At 38.0% G+C, this 19,642-nt stretch overlaps 1 protein-coding gene and 2 pseudogenes across 1 annotated transcript in view; 1 reads left to right on the top strand and 2 right to left on the bottom strand.

The window, feature by feature from the left end:
• Positions 1–8,968, top strand: part of LOC131785760 (uncharacterized) — a 20,866-nt gene extending 11,898 nt beyond the window's left edge. Inside the window, exon 3 of the mRNA XM_059102708.2 lies at positions 6,808–8,968. Within this exon, the coding sequence (XP_058958691.2) occupies positions 6,808–8,681 (1,874 nt within the window). The 3' untranslated portion in view covers positions 8,682–8,968. The remainder of the gene's footprint in view (positions 1–6,807) is intronic.
• LOC136280022 (GPI mannosyltransferase 1-like) lies at positions 1,077–4,457 on the bottom strand (annotated as a pseudogene).
• Positions 8,969–9,953: 985 nt separating the features above from the next.
• On the bottom strand, positions 9,954–19,151 carry LOC131785755 (uncharacterized; annotated as a pseudogene).
• Between the last annotated feature and the right edge of the window lie 491 nt (positions 19,152–19,642).

Below are 19,642 nucleotides of genomic sequence, written 5' to 3'. Positions count from 1 at the left end.
GGTAGTTCTGTAAACCTTACCGGCAGTGAACGAAAGGTGTTCAGAAGTGGCAACAAATGTAGCTTTAGCTCAATAGCTTCTCAAAAAGAACCTTCACTTGGAATCCACTGGTCAAGAGAAGAATGCGCTCGTTACAAATTCAAAGCATTAAAAAATTGAAAGAACGACAAAAACATTAGATTCGATTATGAAATCCTGACCAGTATCTGAGTCTATCGGTATTTTCTTCCATAACTGTCAGAGCTTTTAACGCGTTTTTTCCCTAGTTGTGGTAATTCATGGTGTAAGTTGTTGTTTGTAGTTTCCATGGAACAATGGTACGCAACAGGCCACGTTAATAATAAACGTCATGCGCGCGCGGGAGAATTGACTCAAAAATAGCGCGGGCTCTCGGACTAAAATAACTTTTTGAAAAACGTGAAAAACATAACTCATGTAGCAGAGGGAATACAGACGGAAACGCCTGAGAACCTTGGAGCAGTTGGATGGGTGTAAACTCCCCCCCCCCCCCCCCCCCCGAAAAAGAGTGTTTTTAGTAGGCGAATTACCTGTCATACACGGCTTCTTATTGTAGTTCACGTTATCTGCACATGCACCATATGATGATGGACAGATAGGGCAGGGTGTACCTCGAACAACTTTCACCACTTAACCCTCTCTTTGGTTTATTGATTGCAATCTTATTTTGACACCTTCAGATTCTAAGACAAAGAGAAGGTACGACTGTTGAGCGCAAGATTTTACGATAATGGACAAAGATCTTTCGTTATTTTTGGCGTGGAAAATCCACTAGCGTCAACTTCCAGGGAGCATATAACGTTCGTTAAGTTAATATCCTAAAAAATTGAAAAACCATTCAAAATGCGGCTTAGCTATGGAGTCATCATAAAACCGGCAACTATAGAAATCAAACTGAGCAGAAAAAATGCTTGAAACGACAAGCTCACCAACTTTCGGCCGAACTCAACAGGGGTAAAAACAACTTTAGGAACAAACTCCAGCATTGCTGGCAGGAACAAAAAGTAACCAGTGACTGACTCATTACTAACAAGTGGGTGAATTAATACTTCTGTTTATTATGCTTCCTCACTAGTAGGCTTTATTCTTCTTTCTTTGACCAAGGTTTTTTTCTTGTAATGTTCCGAAACAAGCTGATTTAAAATCAAAATATTAACAACAAAAGAACACGACACTACCAGCCCACACGTAAAACAAAATTATTCATTCCTTTGGTATTCCAAGTAGTATGCAGGCAATAATCCACATGGCCTGAGGAAAAAAAAACGAGAGCAGGATTAAATTATCAAAATGATGAAAGAAGAGCTTGAGTAAAAGCAGTGATCCTTGTAGGTGAGTGAGCTTGCAATTTTTAGGCAAAATGTAGAAAAGAAGTCAGAAAAATTCAGGCTTGACAGAGTTTGAACCCATGTCTCCTCTGATTGAAAGAGACTCTCACAAAGCCTGGATACCTTTTCCCAGAGTGAAACAAACTTGTTGAATCCTGAGTTAAAGAATCTTGTAAATAATACATTTTTGGGAATTTTTTGTTGTTGTTAATGTTTTTATTTCTTCAAAGATATAAGCTTCATTTTTATAGATTACTCTATGGATTGAAAGAGGAAATAAAGGCTATGTATGGTATGTATGTTATGTATGTCGGTCTGTCCTTCCCTCCCTCTGTCTCGTCCCTCACCACTGTCCAAATCTGTCTGGTTGTCTGGGTGTCTGTCTGTGTGTCTGTCCCTGTCACAACAATGCAAATCATATTGGAGGTTAAACAAATTGTGTTATAGAATGGGTGCCAAGTAAAAAGAAGAAAGAGGGTGAGATGTGAGTGGGTGTACTTGATTCTGATGTTCCAGAGGGTTACTCTTTAGGTTCATTTAGAACTTTCTGTTTATAAGAAGGACCTAAGTAAGAAATTGGTGGGATTCCAGTGTGAATTTGACCTTGTGCTCCCAGGATGACAACTTAACTGGAAAAGAAATGCCAGTAGGCAAATAGTGTAGGAATAAGTGGCATCTACAAGAGAGGAATTCAGAAATTCAAGATGGCCAAATCAACATTATATTTTTATGTATCTCTCATAACTAATCTCACCTGTCCAGCAAACCAAGCTAAAGTTAGACTAACTGTTTTCCTGTAGTGAGATGTTAACAGAATCCAGGATCAGGGGAAAGAGAAGACATAAATACCAGCAGAAATACTAACATAAAAGAAGGAAAAAACATTTCAGTCAGTAAAGGAGGAAAAGTAAGCTTTTTTGTCCATTTTTAGGCACCTTGATTAAGGTTTTAAGACTATTATGCAGTGTGATCCTGTGATAAGAAGTTAGAAGTTTGGAACAATGGCATTTCTGGTAAAGAAAATCAATTTTTTGCATTTTTGTTGTGGAGTTTACCTGTAAGCTGAAAAATAATGAAAATACTGCCATAATACATAATACAAACTTACAATTTCAATCTGAGTGTTTTGGTTACTCTTTAGAATTGCAAAATGCAATAAGTGGTAAACTTTATATTCAATTTCTAGTGGTAAAGATAAAAAAAAACTATTTTTGGAGCATACTCAACATTAGCCATACCAAAAGGGGATTCACTGCATCAATTTGACTTACCTGGGATGTGCACACTTTATTAAAGGTAACAAATGCAAATGTCTGCACAAAGCAACAAAATGGAATGTCCCTGTAGTATAGGCTGCCAAATGCAACTACGAGAACAAGCTGTTGGTATGAAAGATGCCAAGCCAAGTACTGGGGACCAGTAGGTGCCTTCTACTAGGTACATCATGTAAAAATACACTGAAAAGTTGTGCTTCACATCTCGTCTTGTTACATGGTAAAGGTAAGTGTGCTCAAGGAATTCAAAACCATATCTGTTGAAAAGGGAAAATTATTGCACATACCTGTCAGCATTTTACTAAGAATGGCATTTTCACTGTTTCAGAAAATCATTGATGTGGAATTCTGTGTTATGAAATATATACTAGTGACATACTTAAATTCTCTTTCGTAATCCATGATATCTGCACTACATGCAGTGAACACTCTTTTCATATCATTCATGTATAAAGATACCAATGTCCTTATAGATACCAGGCATGTGAATTTGGCTTATTGCCTTTAGCAAAGGACTTTTTTTTTTCCAATTTACTAACATTGCTTAAGGTATGTACTTTTTTAGGCTAGCTGAGTTAACAAGCAGGTGATCATCTTGAATGGGGTTCTGAGGTCTTTGATTTGAATGTAACAGAATATCTATTTAATAACAGAACATTACACAATGCCTTCTGGATGCAAGTTTATTTCCTCATTCCCTTTGCTTATTGTTAAGGAAATATTATCACCATTAGAATAAAAAGAAATTAGTCCATCCCTGATCATGAAATACCCTCTATTTGCTCAGTTTATAGGCTTGTTTTTCTAAGTCTTGGACCAATACATCTCTGAATGTTTTTATGCATACAATCACCTCCAAGGGGGACTGTTAGTAGTAATTCATGACTTGGGCTGTGCTATGGAAATATGTTCTCTTCCTTAAGTTCAATTTTTGTTTTTAGGAAGTGAAGCTCCAATTGACTTCTGCCATACCAAAAAACTTATGTCTTTTTCATTTATGGGGTTTTTCTATAACTAAGGTTTCTGGTCAAGAGAGAAGTTGTGGCAGTTAATGATACAATTAGAATAAGATAGCACTGCACTTTTTAGGCGATACATACCTTTGATACAACACTCCAGTTAATCCTAAAAAGATTACTGCAGCAATCATAGCAAACTTAAACCTTTGAGGATGGAACATATAACGCCACGGCTTGAGAAACAAAACCTAAAGATTTTTTCACATCGTCACTCGTTCCTTCACTTGATTTCTTGCAGTCATAAATATCATCTCCCACAAGTAGAACAAATGGGAAGCCATATATAATGGGATAGATTTTAAAGTGTTACAGAAAGGGCAAAGAAAAAGGCAGCCATCGAAGTGTTTTTATTGAGGACGAAATAGATACTTGCAAGGACCAGGAATGCCAAGATTGATTCTGCATTTCCGCGGGTTGAAACTGTGAAGGACAGTGGATTAAATAGCCATAGCAACGAGGCAAAAACAGCTCTTTTCTCGCAACACCCGCGTAAATGAAGGATCTTATACAACATATATCCAACTAAAACATCGAAAAAGTGCAAAAAGAACTTTCCCAAAGCACATGTGCAGAGTGATGTTTGGAGTTAAGAGGGTGGCTACGAGAGGAGTATAACGATATGTAAGTCGTAAGTAAGGGGAGTTCCCTTCGACGACATGGCGAGCAGCGTCAGTGAAAACGTGGTAATCGATATCTGTGTACTTAACAACCATGTTCTTATCTTGCCATTCTCCATAAACAATCAGACAAAGTCTTAGTAGGAAAGCGATCGTGCAGGTCGACCAAATAGACACGTAATCCTTCATTGCGTCCGCCATGTTTGTGCTTGGGGACCAAGCCTGCATCCCGTGAAGCAGCTCGCGTTCAAACCAAGATGGCGGGCTTTGGGAATCATTTTGTTACTACCTTTCAGGCTGATTAGAAGCTATATTTTCAAAGGTATGTGTCGTATTTAAGTACTTCTATAATCTTAAAGCCTATTTTTTTCTTTGCAACTGCGTTACAGCATTCCTTTGCATTGTTAAAGATCGCAGTTTACAGCCTAAGACATGTAAGACCATTTTTTGAATTTCGTAGGGTTACTCAGGTCTAGATAATTAACACGACAGCTTTCATTTTTGGCAAAAACGTGCTCATAGTTTTCTCCTTGTACACTAATCACTCGTTTGAGAGTTATTGTTTATTTTAGGAAGGGAAGAATTTGCTCGATTTTATCAATGTGTTTTGAAAAAATATAGTCCATGTTGCTGTGCGTCAAAACTGTAGTTACTAAAACAAGGAATGACCTAAAATGACCTAAAATGACCTTGAGTGTTGTGCACAATGACCAAAAATAATAAAAAAAACCCTTAAATAACTTGGACTGATGTCTAAGATGGCTAGAAATGAATATAATGTTGACTGATGTCTAAAATAACCAAAAAGTCTAGCTAAAAAGATCCACAATAATAACTGGTAGTAGCACAATGATCTAAGGTGTTCTGAGTGTTCTGAGTGGCACACTAAGCACTCAGTTTGCACATTCAGTTCTGTTGTTCTTTTGTATATCACTGGCAATTACTATTTTAAATTGTTGCAGTAAAGTTTAAACATTATTTTACATCATTTTAGTCAGTGTTGGTTACTTTTGATCATTTTAGGTCAAGACATCAGTCAGGGCGTATTTTATGTCATTTTAGGTTATTCCTTGTTTTAGTAACTAATGCATCAAAATGTGGTAAGGACAAGAAAGAGGCATGCAAGTCTCAACTGAGTGTCCCTTATTTGTCCTCTATTACTGAACAGACCAATGGCAACATGGAATCTACTTGTTGCACACCATAAAGAAGCAAAATATTGTTAATGGTGATGATACATCTGTCCTCCAGTAAATTATTAGTAAGAGGCAACTGAATTTCATGCATTCAATTCAGCTTATTATATCAATAGAAAATATGTTTTTCAGTATGCACTGGTACCTGATGAGTACGTGGAGGAGTTTACTTGAGTGAATTTTATGAAGGTAACTTATTAGTTTTTTGCCATTTCTTTGTTCAACTTGGGAGATTTGAGAGTGAATTCTCCCATCTGATAATCATGAGTTTCTTGTTGGCCGATTAAGTTCTTATTTACCTGTCTCTGCAACAGAATCGTAAAATTTTACTTAGCACTATCCACTGGCTAAGAAACTGCCTTTACAGATTTCTGAGTTGTCTACTTTTCAAAAAATAATGTGTGGATTATTAAAAGTCAACTGTCTGAAATTAAAAAAAATGTTTTTCCAGAAAGGCTTTTGAACAAACAACTTTCTTGAGAGTCATTTTCACATTCCAGAATATAATTTGCTACTAATCTTTCCTAGTATTCAGTTCTCAATTCTCTTGCTGGTACTTTTTTTCATGTGTCAACCATTTGCTACTTTCATCTTCCATGGAATAACACACAGACTCTGTAGGGCTGTGTACCTTTCTTCCTTGGACTGTAAGCCCTTTGGTTAATGTACTCGGCCATCTTCTCTGTATATTACGGAGAACCCTGAAATTCCAAGAATTGGATTTTTTGATGCTTCTTGTTTGATCTTCCTAGCTTGAAGCAGGCATTTCCTTAACCTTTCTGCTCTGTTGCAAATGCTTATTTTTACCCTGTGGAAAATATGTTGATGTGACAGTCACTTTTTTGTTCTTAGTATTTGAATGTTTGTGTTTGTGTCTATGCTCCAGCAGGGGTAATTGTGTTCATGGGTAAGCTGTGTGTGTGTGTGTGTTGGGGGGGGGGGGGGGGGGGGGAAAGGGGGTAAGCCCCCTGATTTGATATCAGTAAGTGTCTATTGTTAGTTCAAGTGTTGTTTTAGATCTTAGAAAGAAACTATTTTTCAGTAATCTGCTTCTTGATAAGGGCATTTTCCTACACTGCAGGTCTCAGATAGCATGTCAGCGCTGGCAATGTGTGCTCGAAATGTATAATACCAACGTTTCTTTTTTAATCTAATTACAGGAATATTTTCTGAATATATTTAAAGTGGCTGTATTAATTTGCTATGCTACGATCGATTGAAATTTGGTTTTGAATGGGTAGCAAAAAATGGAAGGACTTTTCCTTAACGGGATAGAGTTGGAAGGTGTTGATGGCATGCCCCAACCAAACTTCCTTTAAAGCCATCCAGCTCTAATATCAATTATCTTTCCAAAGATGAGAGTGAAACAGAGGATGATGGTGACCAGTACAGTGACCCTGAAGATGACGATGGCCAGGATTCCGATGCAAGTGGGCCTACCTCATGTTACCCAGAAGATGGACCTGGTGGGGGTATAGTGTCTGGCAAGGAAGATGAACTTTGCACGGACTCAGCCCCTACAATAAATGACTCTTTTACAACACATGATTACAAGGGATGCATTGAAGATTTTGAAGGAATAGATCCTGGGAAAGATGCCTCCAAATTGGGTAATCAGGAGAGATCAAAGTATGCACAAGAAAAGAGCTCTAAGGAATTGCAGTACGAGGAATTTAATTCTAACAAACGCGTCTGTGATGTAACCTTTACTATAAATTGTTCTAAAGCGAGTCCCTTTTCAGCATATCCAAGGTTGTCTAGTATTTACAAGAAACCAGTGTCTGTTGTACAGCCGCTTACCTCATCAGGTGCAAAACTTCCAAGTGACACCTCGTTTTCAGGGGAAGACGAACTGGACGGTGATAACTCAAATGGCGACTGCAGTCTTGCACAGGTTGTTTTGCATTCTCGCGACAGGATTGCTCTTGCTTTGTCCATGGTCTCTGACGAAGAACAAGAAAATTTTCCACAGGGGACTACTTCGAAGAATGCATTATCACAAGGAACACTGGGTACCTTAACGGAACGTACTTCCTCACCAGGCCCCTTCTCACGAACTTTCTCACTGAAAGGGACCTCATCGCAGAATGTGTCTTTGAAAAGTACCTTTTCGAAAAATTCTCCTGAAACACCTATATTCCCAGCTGGTAGAAAGTCCAAGGTATTAATCCAAAATGGAAAACACTCGAAACCCACTTTTCAAAATGGTGTCGAATCCTGTTCAACAATGACAGGTAGTGAGGAATCCTATCTTCAGACATCTGACTCAAGCTTTGAAAAGAGGACCAACGATGCTGCAGCTACGAGCTGCAAACTCAATGAGGTGCTAGACCACGAGAGAAGTAAGATTCTTGCTTCAAGTGAACGTCACCAATTACGCTCCAGCGAAGAAAAGTCGTATTCTACTCCCAGACGTCGATCTCTAAAAATCCTGCCGCCCTCCTCGGGCGAAAAATTAAAGTGCTCGGTAAAACTTGAAGGCGTTTACCTTAAGGACTCGTTTCTCAGTGCTTCCCTAGCTCAGCAGCCGAATTCTCGTTCCACATCACACCACACATTACGAGTTCCTGATAAAGATACAGTCGCAGTCAGTCCGTGTTCACCAGTCAAAGAGAGCAGAGCAAGTCAAGAACCTCTAAGACGCTCACATCGAAAAATTGTGACTAATTCCGAAAAGGGTGGTTGTACGTCGGAAGATAATGCTAACAAAAAACATCCGTGTAGTGATCGAATTGTGTCTCCACATTGTAACGTCAAGTCTGGATACAGGACAAAAAAGAGGTTAAAAGATTTGGTTTCTAGCCCAAAAGAAACATTAACAAGTACGTCTGTGGTAGCTAGTGGTCTACGTTCTAAAAATTCCCGTTTTGGGTCACACGCGGGTAAACGGTTAGCGAGGAAAAGCAGTCAAATGAATAACCAAGACTGTCTGCCTTCAAAAAAAGCCAAAAAGGGTTCACCTACGCCTATGAAGGGACGAAACAGGGATAATTTACATGGGGAAAGATCTTCAGGGCCTTTAAGATCGCAGGACACAGGCAAGCCTCTTATGAAGGAGAGGGATACGTATTGTTTACACAGGAAAGAATTCCATGCGTATAGAGCAGAACTGTTGTCGTCGATCAAACGAAATGTCCCCGCCTCTCGTGAATCTTCACCAGAGCCCTTCTTGTTTCCTTGCAAAGGGAGAGGAACTTGCAATAAAGAATTTTGCTTTGAATGCTGTTAACCATGTTCCATTTAGCACTTTTTATAAATGTCCTTGACGCGAAGGAAGCTGTGTTGGCATACTTTGTTCACAATAGTCCAAATGATGCTTTGATCATTTTGAAGTAAGTTAAGCCAAGCTCATGTGCTAGCCTCTCAAGAAACGCTAATGAAATTTGTAGAAGTAGACGACTTTGAAGGCTATTGAAAACAAATACGACTCTTTTGACCTTTGAATTTAGATTTTATACCCAGTGACTTTTTAAATTATACTTCAAAAGATGTTGGGGCGTTTTGTAAATCTTAACAGCAGGCTCTGTTTTAAAAGATTCGTCTAGTAATAGAATTTTAATAAAGTATTCTTAAAGAAAAGTCTTTCAACAATCTAAATCTAAATTTCAACATTTTAGCTCATGTTTACATAGCTGAGACTTTAAATAGCCATGTGATATTACCATATGTTCGCGTATAGAATGGTACGTTGCTCGCTCCAATTAGATCGCCGCATTTGGGTATGTATCCCGCACCAATCAAATTGCTGCATTAGGGTATGTGTCTCGCACCAATCATATCATAGCATTTGAATATCTTGCACCAATCATATCATAGCATTTGAATGTCTTGCACCAATTACGGGGCTGTGCATAAAGAATGACATTCACCAGAAATTTTGGGCTCATTTGATAAGTGTGATGGTGGGTGGCCTTCGCTAGAGCCTTGTCGATTTCGGTCGAGATTTATCGGGATACGAAAGGTTCGCATTTAACTTTTTATGTCAAAATGTGTTTTTCCGCTCCTTTACTCAACGCACACGCTAAAACTTGCATTTCATCACATACCATGAAAACAACGTCCAAAGTCCAAACAGAACATACCTAATTATTGCGCTACATGAACATCAGGAAATTTTTCACGTGCTTGAATTGTATCCCACCATTCAAATTCCATTTTGCCACATTGGACTTCGCTCTTTCACGTGTCATTTTCTTGTAAACAACCTGCATTTTATCACGTATTCTAACTCCTTTGTCCAACCCCTACATTTTTAACCCTTCGCTACCAGCAGCGATTACCCTGAAATTTCTCCTTTCAATAACGTCACATATCACAAACATATTAAAACATCTCATAAGCCTAAGGTAAATGTAAGACCCCCTGTGCAAAATGGTTGAAAGGGACCGAGACAGAAATTACGTAATCATTTGACGTCAGCGTTTAAGTAAAGCATGCTATACCGCTGAAACAAGATAAACGAATATATTCCTCTTGGGAGGTTGTTTTAATGATTGAAGATGCTGGAGTGTTTAAAATAACCGTGGCCTTCTCCAGGTAACGCTTGCAAGTGATTCAAATGAAATTTATTCCTACAACATTCATACACTTTTAAGTAAACATGTGAAAGGATTTTAAATTTGCAAAGAAATACACATGGAAGAAAAAAAGGAAGGATTACGGATCAGCTCTTGATGGCAAAGGGTTAGCAGGAGTTCGAACTGATTTTCTGTGTCGCCAACTCCACCTACACCTCCCGCTTCAATCAGAGTCATCATCGTTTCGGACGCCACAGGGATTTTCCATGGGGTTTTCATCCAACAGTTCTTCGTGGACACAGCACATGTCTTTCGCCATCGCGTTATTTTCTGTGTATTTTGACATCAGATCGTGACTGAAAGTTTGGATGAGATCATTGAATTTTCTGGTGATTTCCGGAACCGGGTGAGCACAAATTTTGTTGGTGGGTGCCGCACCAGCTTTGAATAGCAGCTCAGGAAGTTATTGACACCGTCACAAAGGTTCTCCGCCTCATCTGCACAAGCCTTTTCGTCTAGTGCTCGATCCTCTTCTTCTGTGTCTTCAACTAAGTTCCGGAGACATTGGCGATGAATTCTTTTAGCGCATTCTGTTGCACTGCCACTTTCAGACACTAAAATGACCAGAAATACATCAATGATGATTCTATGGAGCGGAGAAATTTTCAGTCAAAAGAATCGGCTAACACGACCTCGTTCTTATTGCTCTCCAATTCAGATCCTTGGAATGGTTCCTTTGGGAAGTTGCAGTTTGATAAATCGACTACATTTGTCCGCCAATCATAACCTCATTGATCATAGAAATGTTGTCAATAATTACTAAAACTCAAGTGAAACCACTAGGCGCAGAATGTCGGTTTGAGTCATTATCATAAATTTCAACCGAATTAACTTGATAAATGAAAAGAAAATTCTGAAAAGAAGCGAATGTTAAAATTTCATGTTACCTTCCATCCCGCATACGCCTCTACCTTGGTACCGTGCTTTGCTTTCTAAACAAAATAAATTTAAATATAGTCAACAAATGATCTAATGGCCTGCAATCACTGCGCTGTGTTCTCGGGCTTGACACTTTCCTGTGCCACCCCAACATCTGTATACAATATATATCTCTATACTGTTCTTTATACATTTTCTATGGCGTTTGCAGGGAGAACTTGTCTAACAATCAAGAGCTTCTTGAGTTTCCGATCATTTCCCTTATTCTCCTGAACTCAATGTTTGATTTAGGGGTGATATTGTTGGGAGAAATTAGATGCTTATCACTCTTAGGAGTTAGAGGTTTAACTGCTAAACCCTTTAACCGCTTAAAGTGACTGGCATCTAAATTCTCCATACAAGATCACCCCTGAATAAACTTTGAGGTCATAGGAATAAAGGAAATGATCAACTAGTAAAGAAGCTCTGGATTGATAAACAAATTCTCCTTTTCAGAACCTTAAAAATGTATGAAGAAAGTATGGAGAATATGCATACTGATGTCAAGGTGTAAAGGGCTAAAATATTTAACGGAACGCTACGATGCGCTGACATCTCTTACAGGAGGAGAAGTACTTCTAACAGGGACCTAACTAGGGTATTGTCAGGGAATAGCTAGCCAGGAATCGGCGTTGGTGGACTGAACGCGACTTTATCTAAAACAAGATTAAATAGAGGATATTACATGGCCGCTTGGAGATACGAATTTTATCTTCGAGTGCTGGAAGTATCTCTCACGAGTTCGCTTCGCTCACTCGTGAGAGATACTTTCAGCACATGAAGATAAAATTCGTATCCCCAAGCGGCTATGTAATGTTCTGTTTATTTTATTTATACTGCTGAAATTTCAAAAGAACCGGCCGCGCGCCTGAGCGGGAAGCTCTCTTGTAATTGGCTAATCATGTTAGTAACCATGGCGACACCAATATCCCCACACGTGAAAGATAAAAATAGTATCTTCACTGCGCATGATGAAGATATGGTTTTTTAGTAAAGGGAAAAATCCTGGTATTTCATCAGTATCTATATAATAATTGGATTATATCAACTGAGTTGATGATGTTAATTGGCCACCATAAAGTTCTCTCTAGAAACCCTTAACGGTGGCCAATTTACATAAACAACTCAGTTGATTAAACCCAATTATCTTGGTATACATAATCAAGATAGTCATGCAGGACCTTTGCATGTTTCCACTTCGGAAGAATCGATTGCATCGTTAGTTTCCCATGGTATGATGCAGTTGAATACTAAGCAGTCACCCTGTATTAAGCGATCGGTTTTCGAAGTCCTAAAATTGTTTTCACTTAATTACTGTAGTTTTCACCTATCAAGCGGTCACCTCTAATAAGCGGTCGCGTTTACCCTTTACTGAGACTCAACGGCCTTTTTGCATTGTTCTCCACCTGCTTTGAACGGTCAGTTGAAGTGCAATCACTCAAGTGAAAATAAAAATTATCTTTCAAGTAAGTTAATCCATGTGTATCTCCCAAAATCAATGTTAGTAATATTTTATGAGTGAGTTTTTGTAAATTACAAGGTTAATTACCGCAAAACATGGCATTTTTTATCATTTTTTATAATACTCTCATTGTTTAGAACCATGTCATTCCCGGGTGACCGCTTAATACAGGTTCGACTGTAATTTAGTTACCGTAAAGATCTGTCATGTTCTCCATCTTAGCTATTTGTTTATCAGTATAGTCGTTACATATGCCCAGACGTTTGCCAATACACACGTACTGAAGAACAACAAACATCCACTCATCCAACACTTCACTACGACAGTCGGTGTACTTCTCGTTGAATTTTTTGTTCTCGGAGAATGCACACTTCAGCAATTTCTGCGGAAGGTGAAAAAAAAAAAACAAACAAACAATCAGATGGCTAACTTGGAAAAGGGTTGCTATGGAAAAGCCCTTAAAGAGGAAGTTTCCTTTCGAAATAATTATCTGTCAGATCATAGCACAATGACGAGGGAAGGGTGTCAAGCCTATGATAGAGCCTCTATCAGGTACATCTGATCCGATTCGTAAGCCTGATAGTTTATAGGTAATTTAATGTTAACAACTGAGTTGAAAACGTAAATTGGCCACCGTAAAGAGTAAAAAGGCTGACGTTTCGAGCGTTAGCCCCTTGCCAATCGCTCTGACCAAGGGCTAACGCTCGAAACATCAGCCTTTTTACTCTTTACGGTGGCCAATTTACGTTTTTAACTCAGTTGTTAGCATTAAATTACCTGCTTTACTCTCCCACCGACGCAGCACCACAGTTTCTTTAGAAATTTACTCCCTTGATAGTTTACAGCATACGCAGCAGGGGAGATAATGAAGCAGTTGTGTGTTGTGTTGAATCAAAATATCCTCACCCTCTCTAGCGTTTTAATATTGCTTAACTGTCCACACTACTGGACTTTATTTTTATTCTTGTACTCTCGTTTGGTACATTTCGTCCATCGACCACACCAAAGCATCTGAAAACGCAGATGGAGGTGACTTTACGTGAGGCACCTTCAAACGCCTTTGTTTTCATTTTTCCACAAAAGAAAAAAAACGAATTTTCAAGACACTCTTCTTCTGGAGCTGTTTTCCAAGGGCTTCATGCTCATGAGCGTTTACAGGCGTTTTAGTGTGGATGATGGACAAAGGCGACAAAGACGCTTCAAAAAGTGTGCCGTTTCGAACGAGTACGCTTTGGTGTGGATGGGAACTTTGAAAACCATGAACAACTAAAGTATGCCCCAAATTTTTATCGTATTATGACCAATCAATGGGTGGAATCTCTAGTCATGAAAGGGAACTGGGAACAGATAAGGTTTCTCTAAATCGTATCCCAGAAACATTTCTGCTATTTACGGTTTTCTGAGTTCACATTGGCACAATTCAAGGAAAACAAAAAACGTAAACTGTTAGATGGCCAAAGATTGGTGAACAGTTTTTGTGACGTAAGACTCGTCCAGAAAATAGCAAATGAAAATAACTAAGATTAAGAAAATATTTGTTCAACAGACAACGGCCCAGTAAATTGATTAATCAAAGTGAGCGTGATAACTCAGAGATATGATCATATTTTAAAGGATGAATCTTACCAACATTCCTTTACAATACAGAAGTTGTGGATTACGATCTTGGTAGCGAAGGAAACAGAATTTGATCTGGCTGTTGCATTTTTTCATTGCTATCTGCGCATCCTGTTGAGCCTCAGATGAAGAACAGTACTGAACCGCAGCGCTAGCAGTTTGGACGAAGTACACAATGGTTAAAGCGACAGTAAGAAGGACAATGGGTGACAAATAGGCCATCTTTTCCTAGAAAGCAAAAATATTGTGAAGGAATCTGTAGAGGAACACAAACTATTGTAAAAAGTGTGCTGCATGTTGAAACACTTGACGAACCTTGTCGCACATAGGCTAATGAGTGTCGCACGGTTGCGCTCTATGGGGGAGGAGGTCTCGACCATATGGCATCCGAACGTTATGCAATTATTAACATTTCTGGACATGCAGTAGTAGTTGCATGCCTAAGGACCCCAAAAAAGCTTCAATTTTGGTACGTTTTTCAGTTCTTCCAGTTATTTTCTGTCTCGCCGAGGGACTGATGATCATCTTTTTTTAAAGCTATGTTTGACATTGCGCGTGACTCTTTGAGAGGCCAGTATCATAGATCCTTTTTATTAATTTCTTCTCCACAATTTTTTGTTGGTGAGCAGTTTTAGTGTCACTGTCACCAAAATGATAGTTGCTCGTCCTTTGCTCTGACGAAGGGTTAACGCTTGGAACGTCAGCTTTAAAAACTCTCTACGGTAACCAGTTTACTTACCTAATTCTATTGAAGGACCGAATTATCTTGAAAACAAACTGAGCGAGCACAAACACGAGTGATCATAGGAAACTTTTTTCATTTTCCTTTAAAAAATTCAAATTGAAACGTTATCCACAGAGTGTGGGCGGCCTGTGGTCCAATCAGCAATGAGCACTCCGGAAACGTACTCGCCGGCCGCTAGTTGTTGGACGATACTTCTAATTACTTAGAAACAATCCATTCAGTAAATCTGGGGCTATATTCATTCGAAATTAATTTTTTCGCCAGAGCTCACATTTCCTGGTGTTCTCGGTCACAGTAATTTTCATCAGTTCTTGACCTTGTTACATTTTCCGTTTTTTGTGAACAAAGTTTCACTAAAAAAAAATAAGCAAAAGAAGGAATAACGTTGTGTTATTCAAATTTCACGAGACAATATTTATTTTAGCCGGTAAAGCCATTTGACAGTTACACAGAAATAGTTTGTTTCAAGAAAATCCGATTTGTAAAGCAGGCCCTACACTATCAAAAATTCAAGAAAAAAAGAAATAACAAAAGAAAAAAAAAGGAAAAAGGATCGAAAAGGCACAACTTTCTTGCCAATTCTATTTAAATTGATTTTAATTGTTAAAATCGTCATTTGATGTCTGCCCACAGAACGTAAAACACTTAAGCAATTCATCTCTTGACCAGAACTAAATCAAATTAAAATGCAAATGTTCAGTTAATTTGAAAAAGATTAATCATTTTGACAGATAGATTTGTCAAGAAAGACCTTAAACTCGACATTTGCTTTCGTGTAATGTAAGGTTAATGAAAGGGCCTAAATTATAAACATTCCTCAAACTTACTACAAAAAAATATCATTTCACAATTACGGTATGTTCAAGCTGTACCTGTCATCTTTTTCTAGCAATTGGGTGCTTTTTCTATGTAGGAATTTTCCCAGGAAACATTTTCAACAATGCGAATGGACTAGTTAAAATCCACTTAAGTTGTTGAGCACGCTGTCCTCGATCATGATATGTACTTTTGTAATATCTAGATCTGTATTTTGTGGGTTATACATATATCTCGTCGCCGACATGACTCAACGGTTTGTGGAAAATTCGAAAGCGAGTTTAGAAGAAAAATATCCTTGTTTTATCAAGTATGCACAGGTCTCTCTCTTCAGGCTATCTACCTCTTAGTTGTAAATTTCCAGTTGTGAGGTTAGCACGGTCATCTTTCCAAAAGGGGTATGGTTCGCTTTTAAATTAAGACCCGGAGTAAGATTAAGCTGAGCTGGTATTTTGGTATTTGATTATTGCATGCTACATCTTACCTTTCGCGAGATATCTGCTCGTATTTACTCAGTGTTTAGACTGCGGTACCAAATCTTGGAAGTTATCACGACTAATCTCTGAAATTAAATAAAGACCTTCAGAAAAAGCAATTATCGTCGCTATGTCCGGAAATATTTTAAGTGAAATACAAATCTTTACAAATAATTGTTTGGAGTCTCAGTCAAGCCAAGTTATTGTTTCATTTTTGGTTGCAGGGATTTTGTGTCTAAGAAATTATTATTTTAATTAAAGTCAACACGATTTGTGACAAGTTTTTTCAGCTGGCTTGAAAGAAGACATTCAAGTATTTTATGTAAAAAGAAAAACTGGTTACTTGATATTTTTCGATCCCAATTACAAGACTTATTCCCTGCTGTTATTTTAATTCAGTTTGTTGTCAAAAAAACTGATAAAGAATATTGTGGAGAGTAACTAGAGGACATAATTCTTGTTGCCAAGGAAAACCACTGATACCATCCATCACAAATTAGTTTACAATTTTAATTGTTGCATCTCAGAAAGAGAGTAAAAAAAAAAGGGGAAAAAATCACATTGTATGAGTATAACTTTGTTATTCTTTATGCAAGTCTTTTTAAGTGAGCTGCCGGCGTGGAAAGCAGAGTATCTCAAATAAATACAAATGACAGAATGCTAGTGTTTTTTTTTTTACAAATCCCTCTCTATGTAAATATAATTTCTCACTAAAGAAAAAAGTTTAAATAAAGATTGCAAAGTTAGTTAATATATTTGGCAACTCGAGTTATCCGCTTAGTAGTTGTAGAAACAGCCTAGGCACCCACGGAAGGGGGCTATCAGGCAGCATTCGAGCTAATTCAATAGCTCCTGAAAAGATCTTGCGCAATCACGCCCAGACGGGAAATAGTTTAAACAATCTTTCGATAATCGTCACGAATCAGTGAAATAGTAAATTAAAATAAAGAACTGACAATATTTATAACGAAACGCAACAATTTGGGTCGTTGTTAGGATACACCTGCAATGATACACCCAATAAACCGCAAAAAAGAAGAAAACTACAAAAGATAATGGTAATAAAAATGGCAGCATTCCTGGTACAATATCGAATTGTTGACTAGGCTCCTTCAACTGGCCGTAGAGTTCAAACTTAATGGATTTGAGGCGAGGTTTAGAATATATCAACCACTTTGTCGCGAGTGTGAGACAACGAATTAATCTGATTCCACCTCGAAGGATCGAGCCCTTGACCTTTCAGATTTCGTGACTCCGATGATCTAACACGGAGCCACAGACTTTGAGATGAGTTCGGCCATTCCTTGGCTCATACATAACATGTATCACATATAATCCTAGTATCAAAAGCGTCGATATCGTCGTGTGGGTTAACATATTAGCAAAGATGACAAATTTGAGTATTTGCCAAGAATTTGAACAAACTGTCTGATTTTCAGCGAAGTACATCTCTGATTGCGAGGAAAGGTTTTGATTGATATATCAAAAACATAGCCATTCTTTAAAATGAAAAACATATCACTCTTTGAGGTAAACTTAAAAATATGAGTATAAGTGATATCAGCCCTGCAGGACATGGATTATTTGCACGGAACTCATCTCCCGGAGATTGCTGGTCGATTCGAACTAAAGTAAAATTAAAACGGAAATGCAATTTTCTTTTTTAACTTGAGAAAATCAATCATTTTGACTAACATAGATCTGTCAAGAATGATCTTTAACATTTTATCTTTAACGCTGTTTGTGTAATCTTGATAAAAGTGCCACGATGATAAACATTTCTCGCTGTTTCTTCATAAATTTTCATATCGACATTGATTATTTGTTTAACTCGGCCGAAGCTTCACCCTTGGCACGAAATTTGGTGTTTTATGTCCCAAGTTGGCATTCATGTATTCCAGTGTGACTTCTTCGATAATGCTAAGGCATAAATTAAAACTGATTTACTTAGAAGTGAATGAACAGGCTGAAGCGAGCACTTTCATGTAATTTGAAGCATCTACATCCTAGATAGGTTGTGGATTATACCGATATTTAACCAATCAAACAACTCAACTGTTGTTATAAAATTCAAAATGTGATTTTGGCAGAAAATATATCGTTATTCAGTCAATCACATTAAGGTCTTTTTTTGTAAAAGCAGAAAGATATCCACTCTTTTGGATTCAGTTTCAAAAAGTTCAACCTGAAGGTTTCTTCGGAGGTCTCTCCAAAGGGGAGTCCGTTTGTTGTTGAAGCAAGGTTGGCCGAAAATTTGAAATGAACCTATTTTTAACATATACGTCTTGGATGATAGTAGCTAAGAGCTAGCTTAGCTGAAATCTGAACTTAAGAAATCCCAACTCAGCATATTCTTAAAGCTAAACACCTTATTTATTATCACAGAGTATGATTTGTACAACGTTTTACCTTTCGTGAGATATTCGCCCCTGCCCGCTCACTGTGACAGCCGCTTTAACAAATAGTCGTAGTTGTTATGACCAATCTTACAAATTGAATGAAAGCTTCGTACACCTTGATCCTATGTTAAAACTCGGAAATATATTCAGCGAGAAATAGATTTTTTAACGAGTAATTGTCCAGGGTCCCAGTGAAGCCAGGCTATTGTTTCATGCTCCAGGAAAGCGGGGATTTTGTGTCATGCAAAGGTTTTGTTGGAAGGTCAACACTATTTCTGACAAGTTTTATCAGCTGGCTCAAAGGCAGAGATACATTTGTCCTTTTCATGCGGTGATTTGATCTCTTGCGGGTCGAGTCACAAGATTTCTTCCCTGCTGTTAGCTCAAATCAGATTGTGTTATAATTCTGAAGAACTGATTAAGAATATCGTGGTAGACCATTGAAAGACATTATCTCGATGTCAAGGAAAAATCACTGGTATCACTTGTGGAAAATTAGCTTACATTATTAATCGTAAACTTTAAAAAAATATCTTGAATAAAGGGCAAATCATGTACCTTCTACCCAAACGAATCCCTGAATCCAACTTCGTAATACCTCAATCGAGCCTTGCTAAGTAAGCTACCGGCTAGGAAAGAGGGGTTTCTCGAATGAAGACAGGTGACAGAATGCTAATGTTGTTTTTACAAATCCCTCCTCAAGTAAATATAATTTCTAACTAATAAAAAGAGTTTAAATGAAAACGGCGCTGTTAGTTCAGTTAGTTTGACAATGTAAGTCCCGCCTTCCCCCAAAATGGAAATGTCTATTTGAAATTTTCACTTGTGACCAACGAATACTTTCTCGATTCCTTATGATTACATTGAGAAGCGATCAGTAGGGAGAAAAAATGACAGGATCAATTAAGGGGTTATTTTCTGATGAAAACAAATCGCTCAACATGAAAAATATCATAAGTCATAACTCGAAAATTTCATAATTTGACAAGCAAATTTGAAAATTTGATATATTTGATAAACGTGTGTGCCACGTCATGAGCTGCACAGCAAGCCATTATGTGGCAAATTACAGTGAGCAATCACGGCAGTATTTTTAAATTTATCGACAAATAAAATCAACGTTTGGGAAGGTTTAAAGAAACGAAACGCTTGCGTGGGAAGCAGTTGGTGTACCAGCTGC

This window comes from Pocillopora verrucosa, chromosome 3, assembly GCF_036669915.1.
Source record: "Pocillopora verrucosa isolate sample1 chromosome 3, ASM3666991v2, whole genome shotgun sequence".
NCBI lineage: Eukaryota > Metazoa > Cnidaria > Anthozoa > Scleractinia > Pocilloporidae > Pocillopora > Pocillopora verrucosa.
The sequence above is the reverse complement of the archived record's forward strand: the minus strand, read 5'-3'. Positions and strand labels throughout refer to the sequence as shown.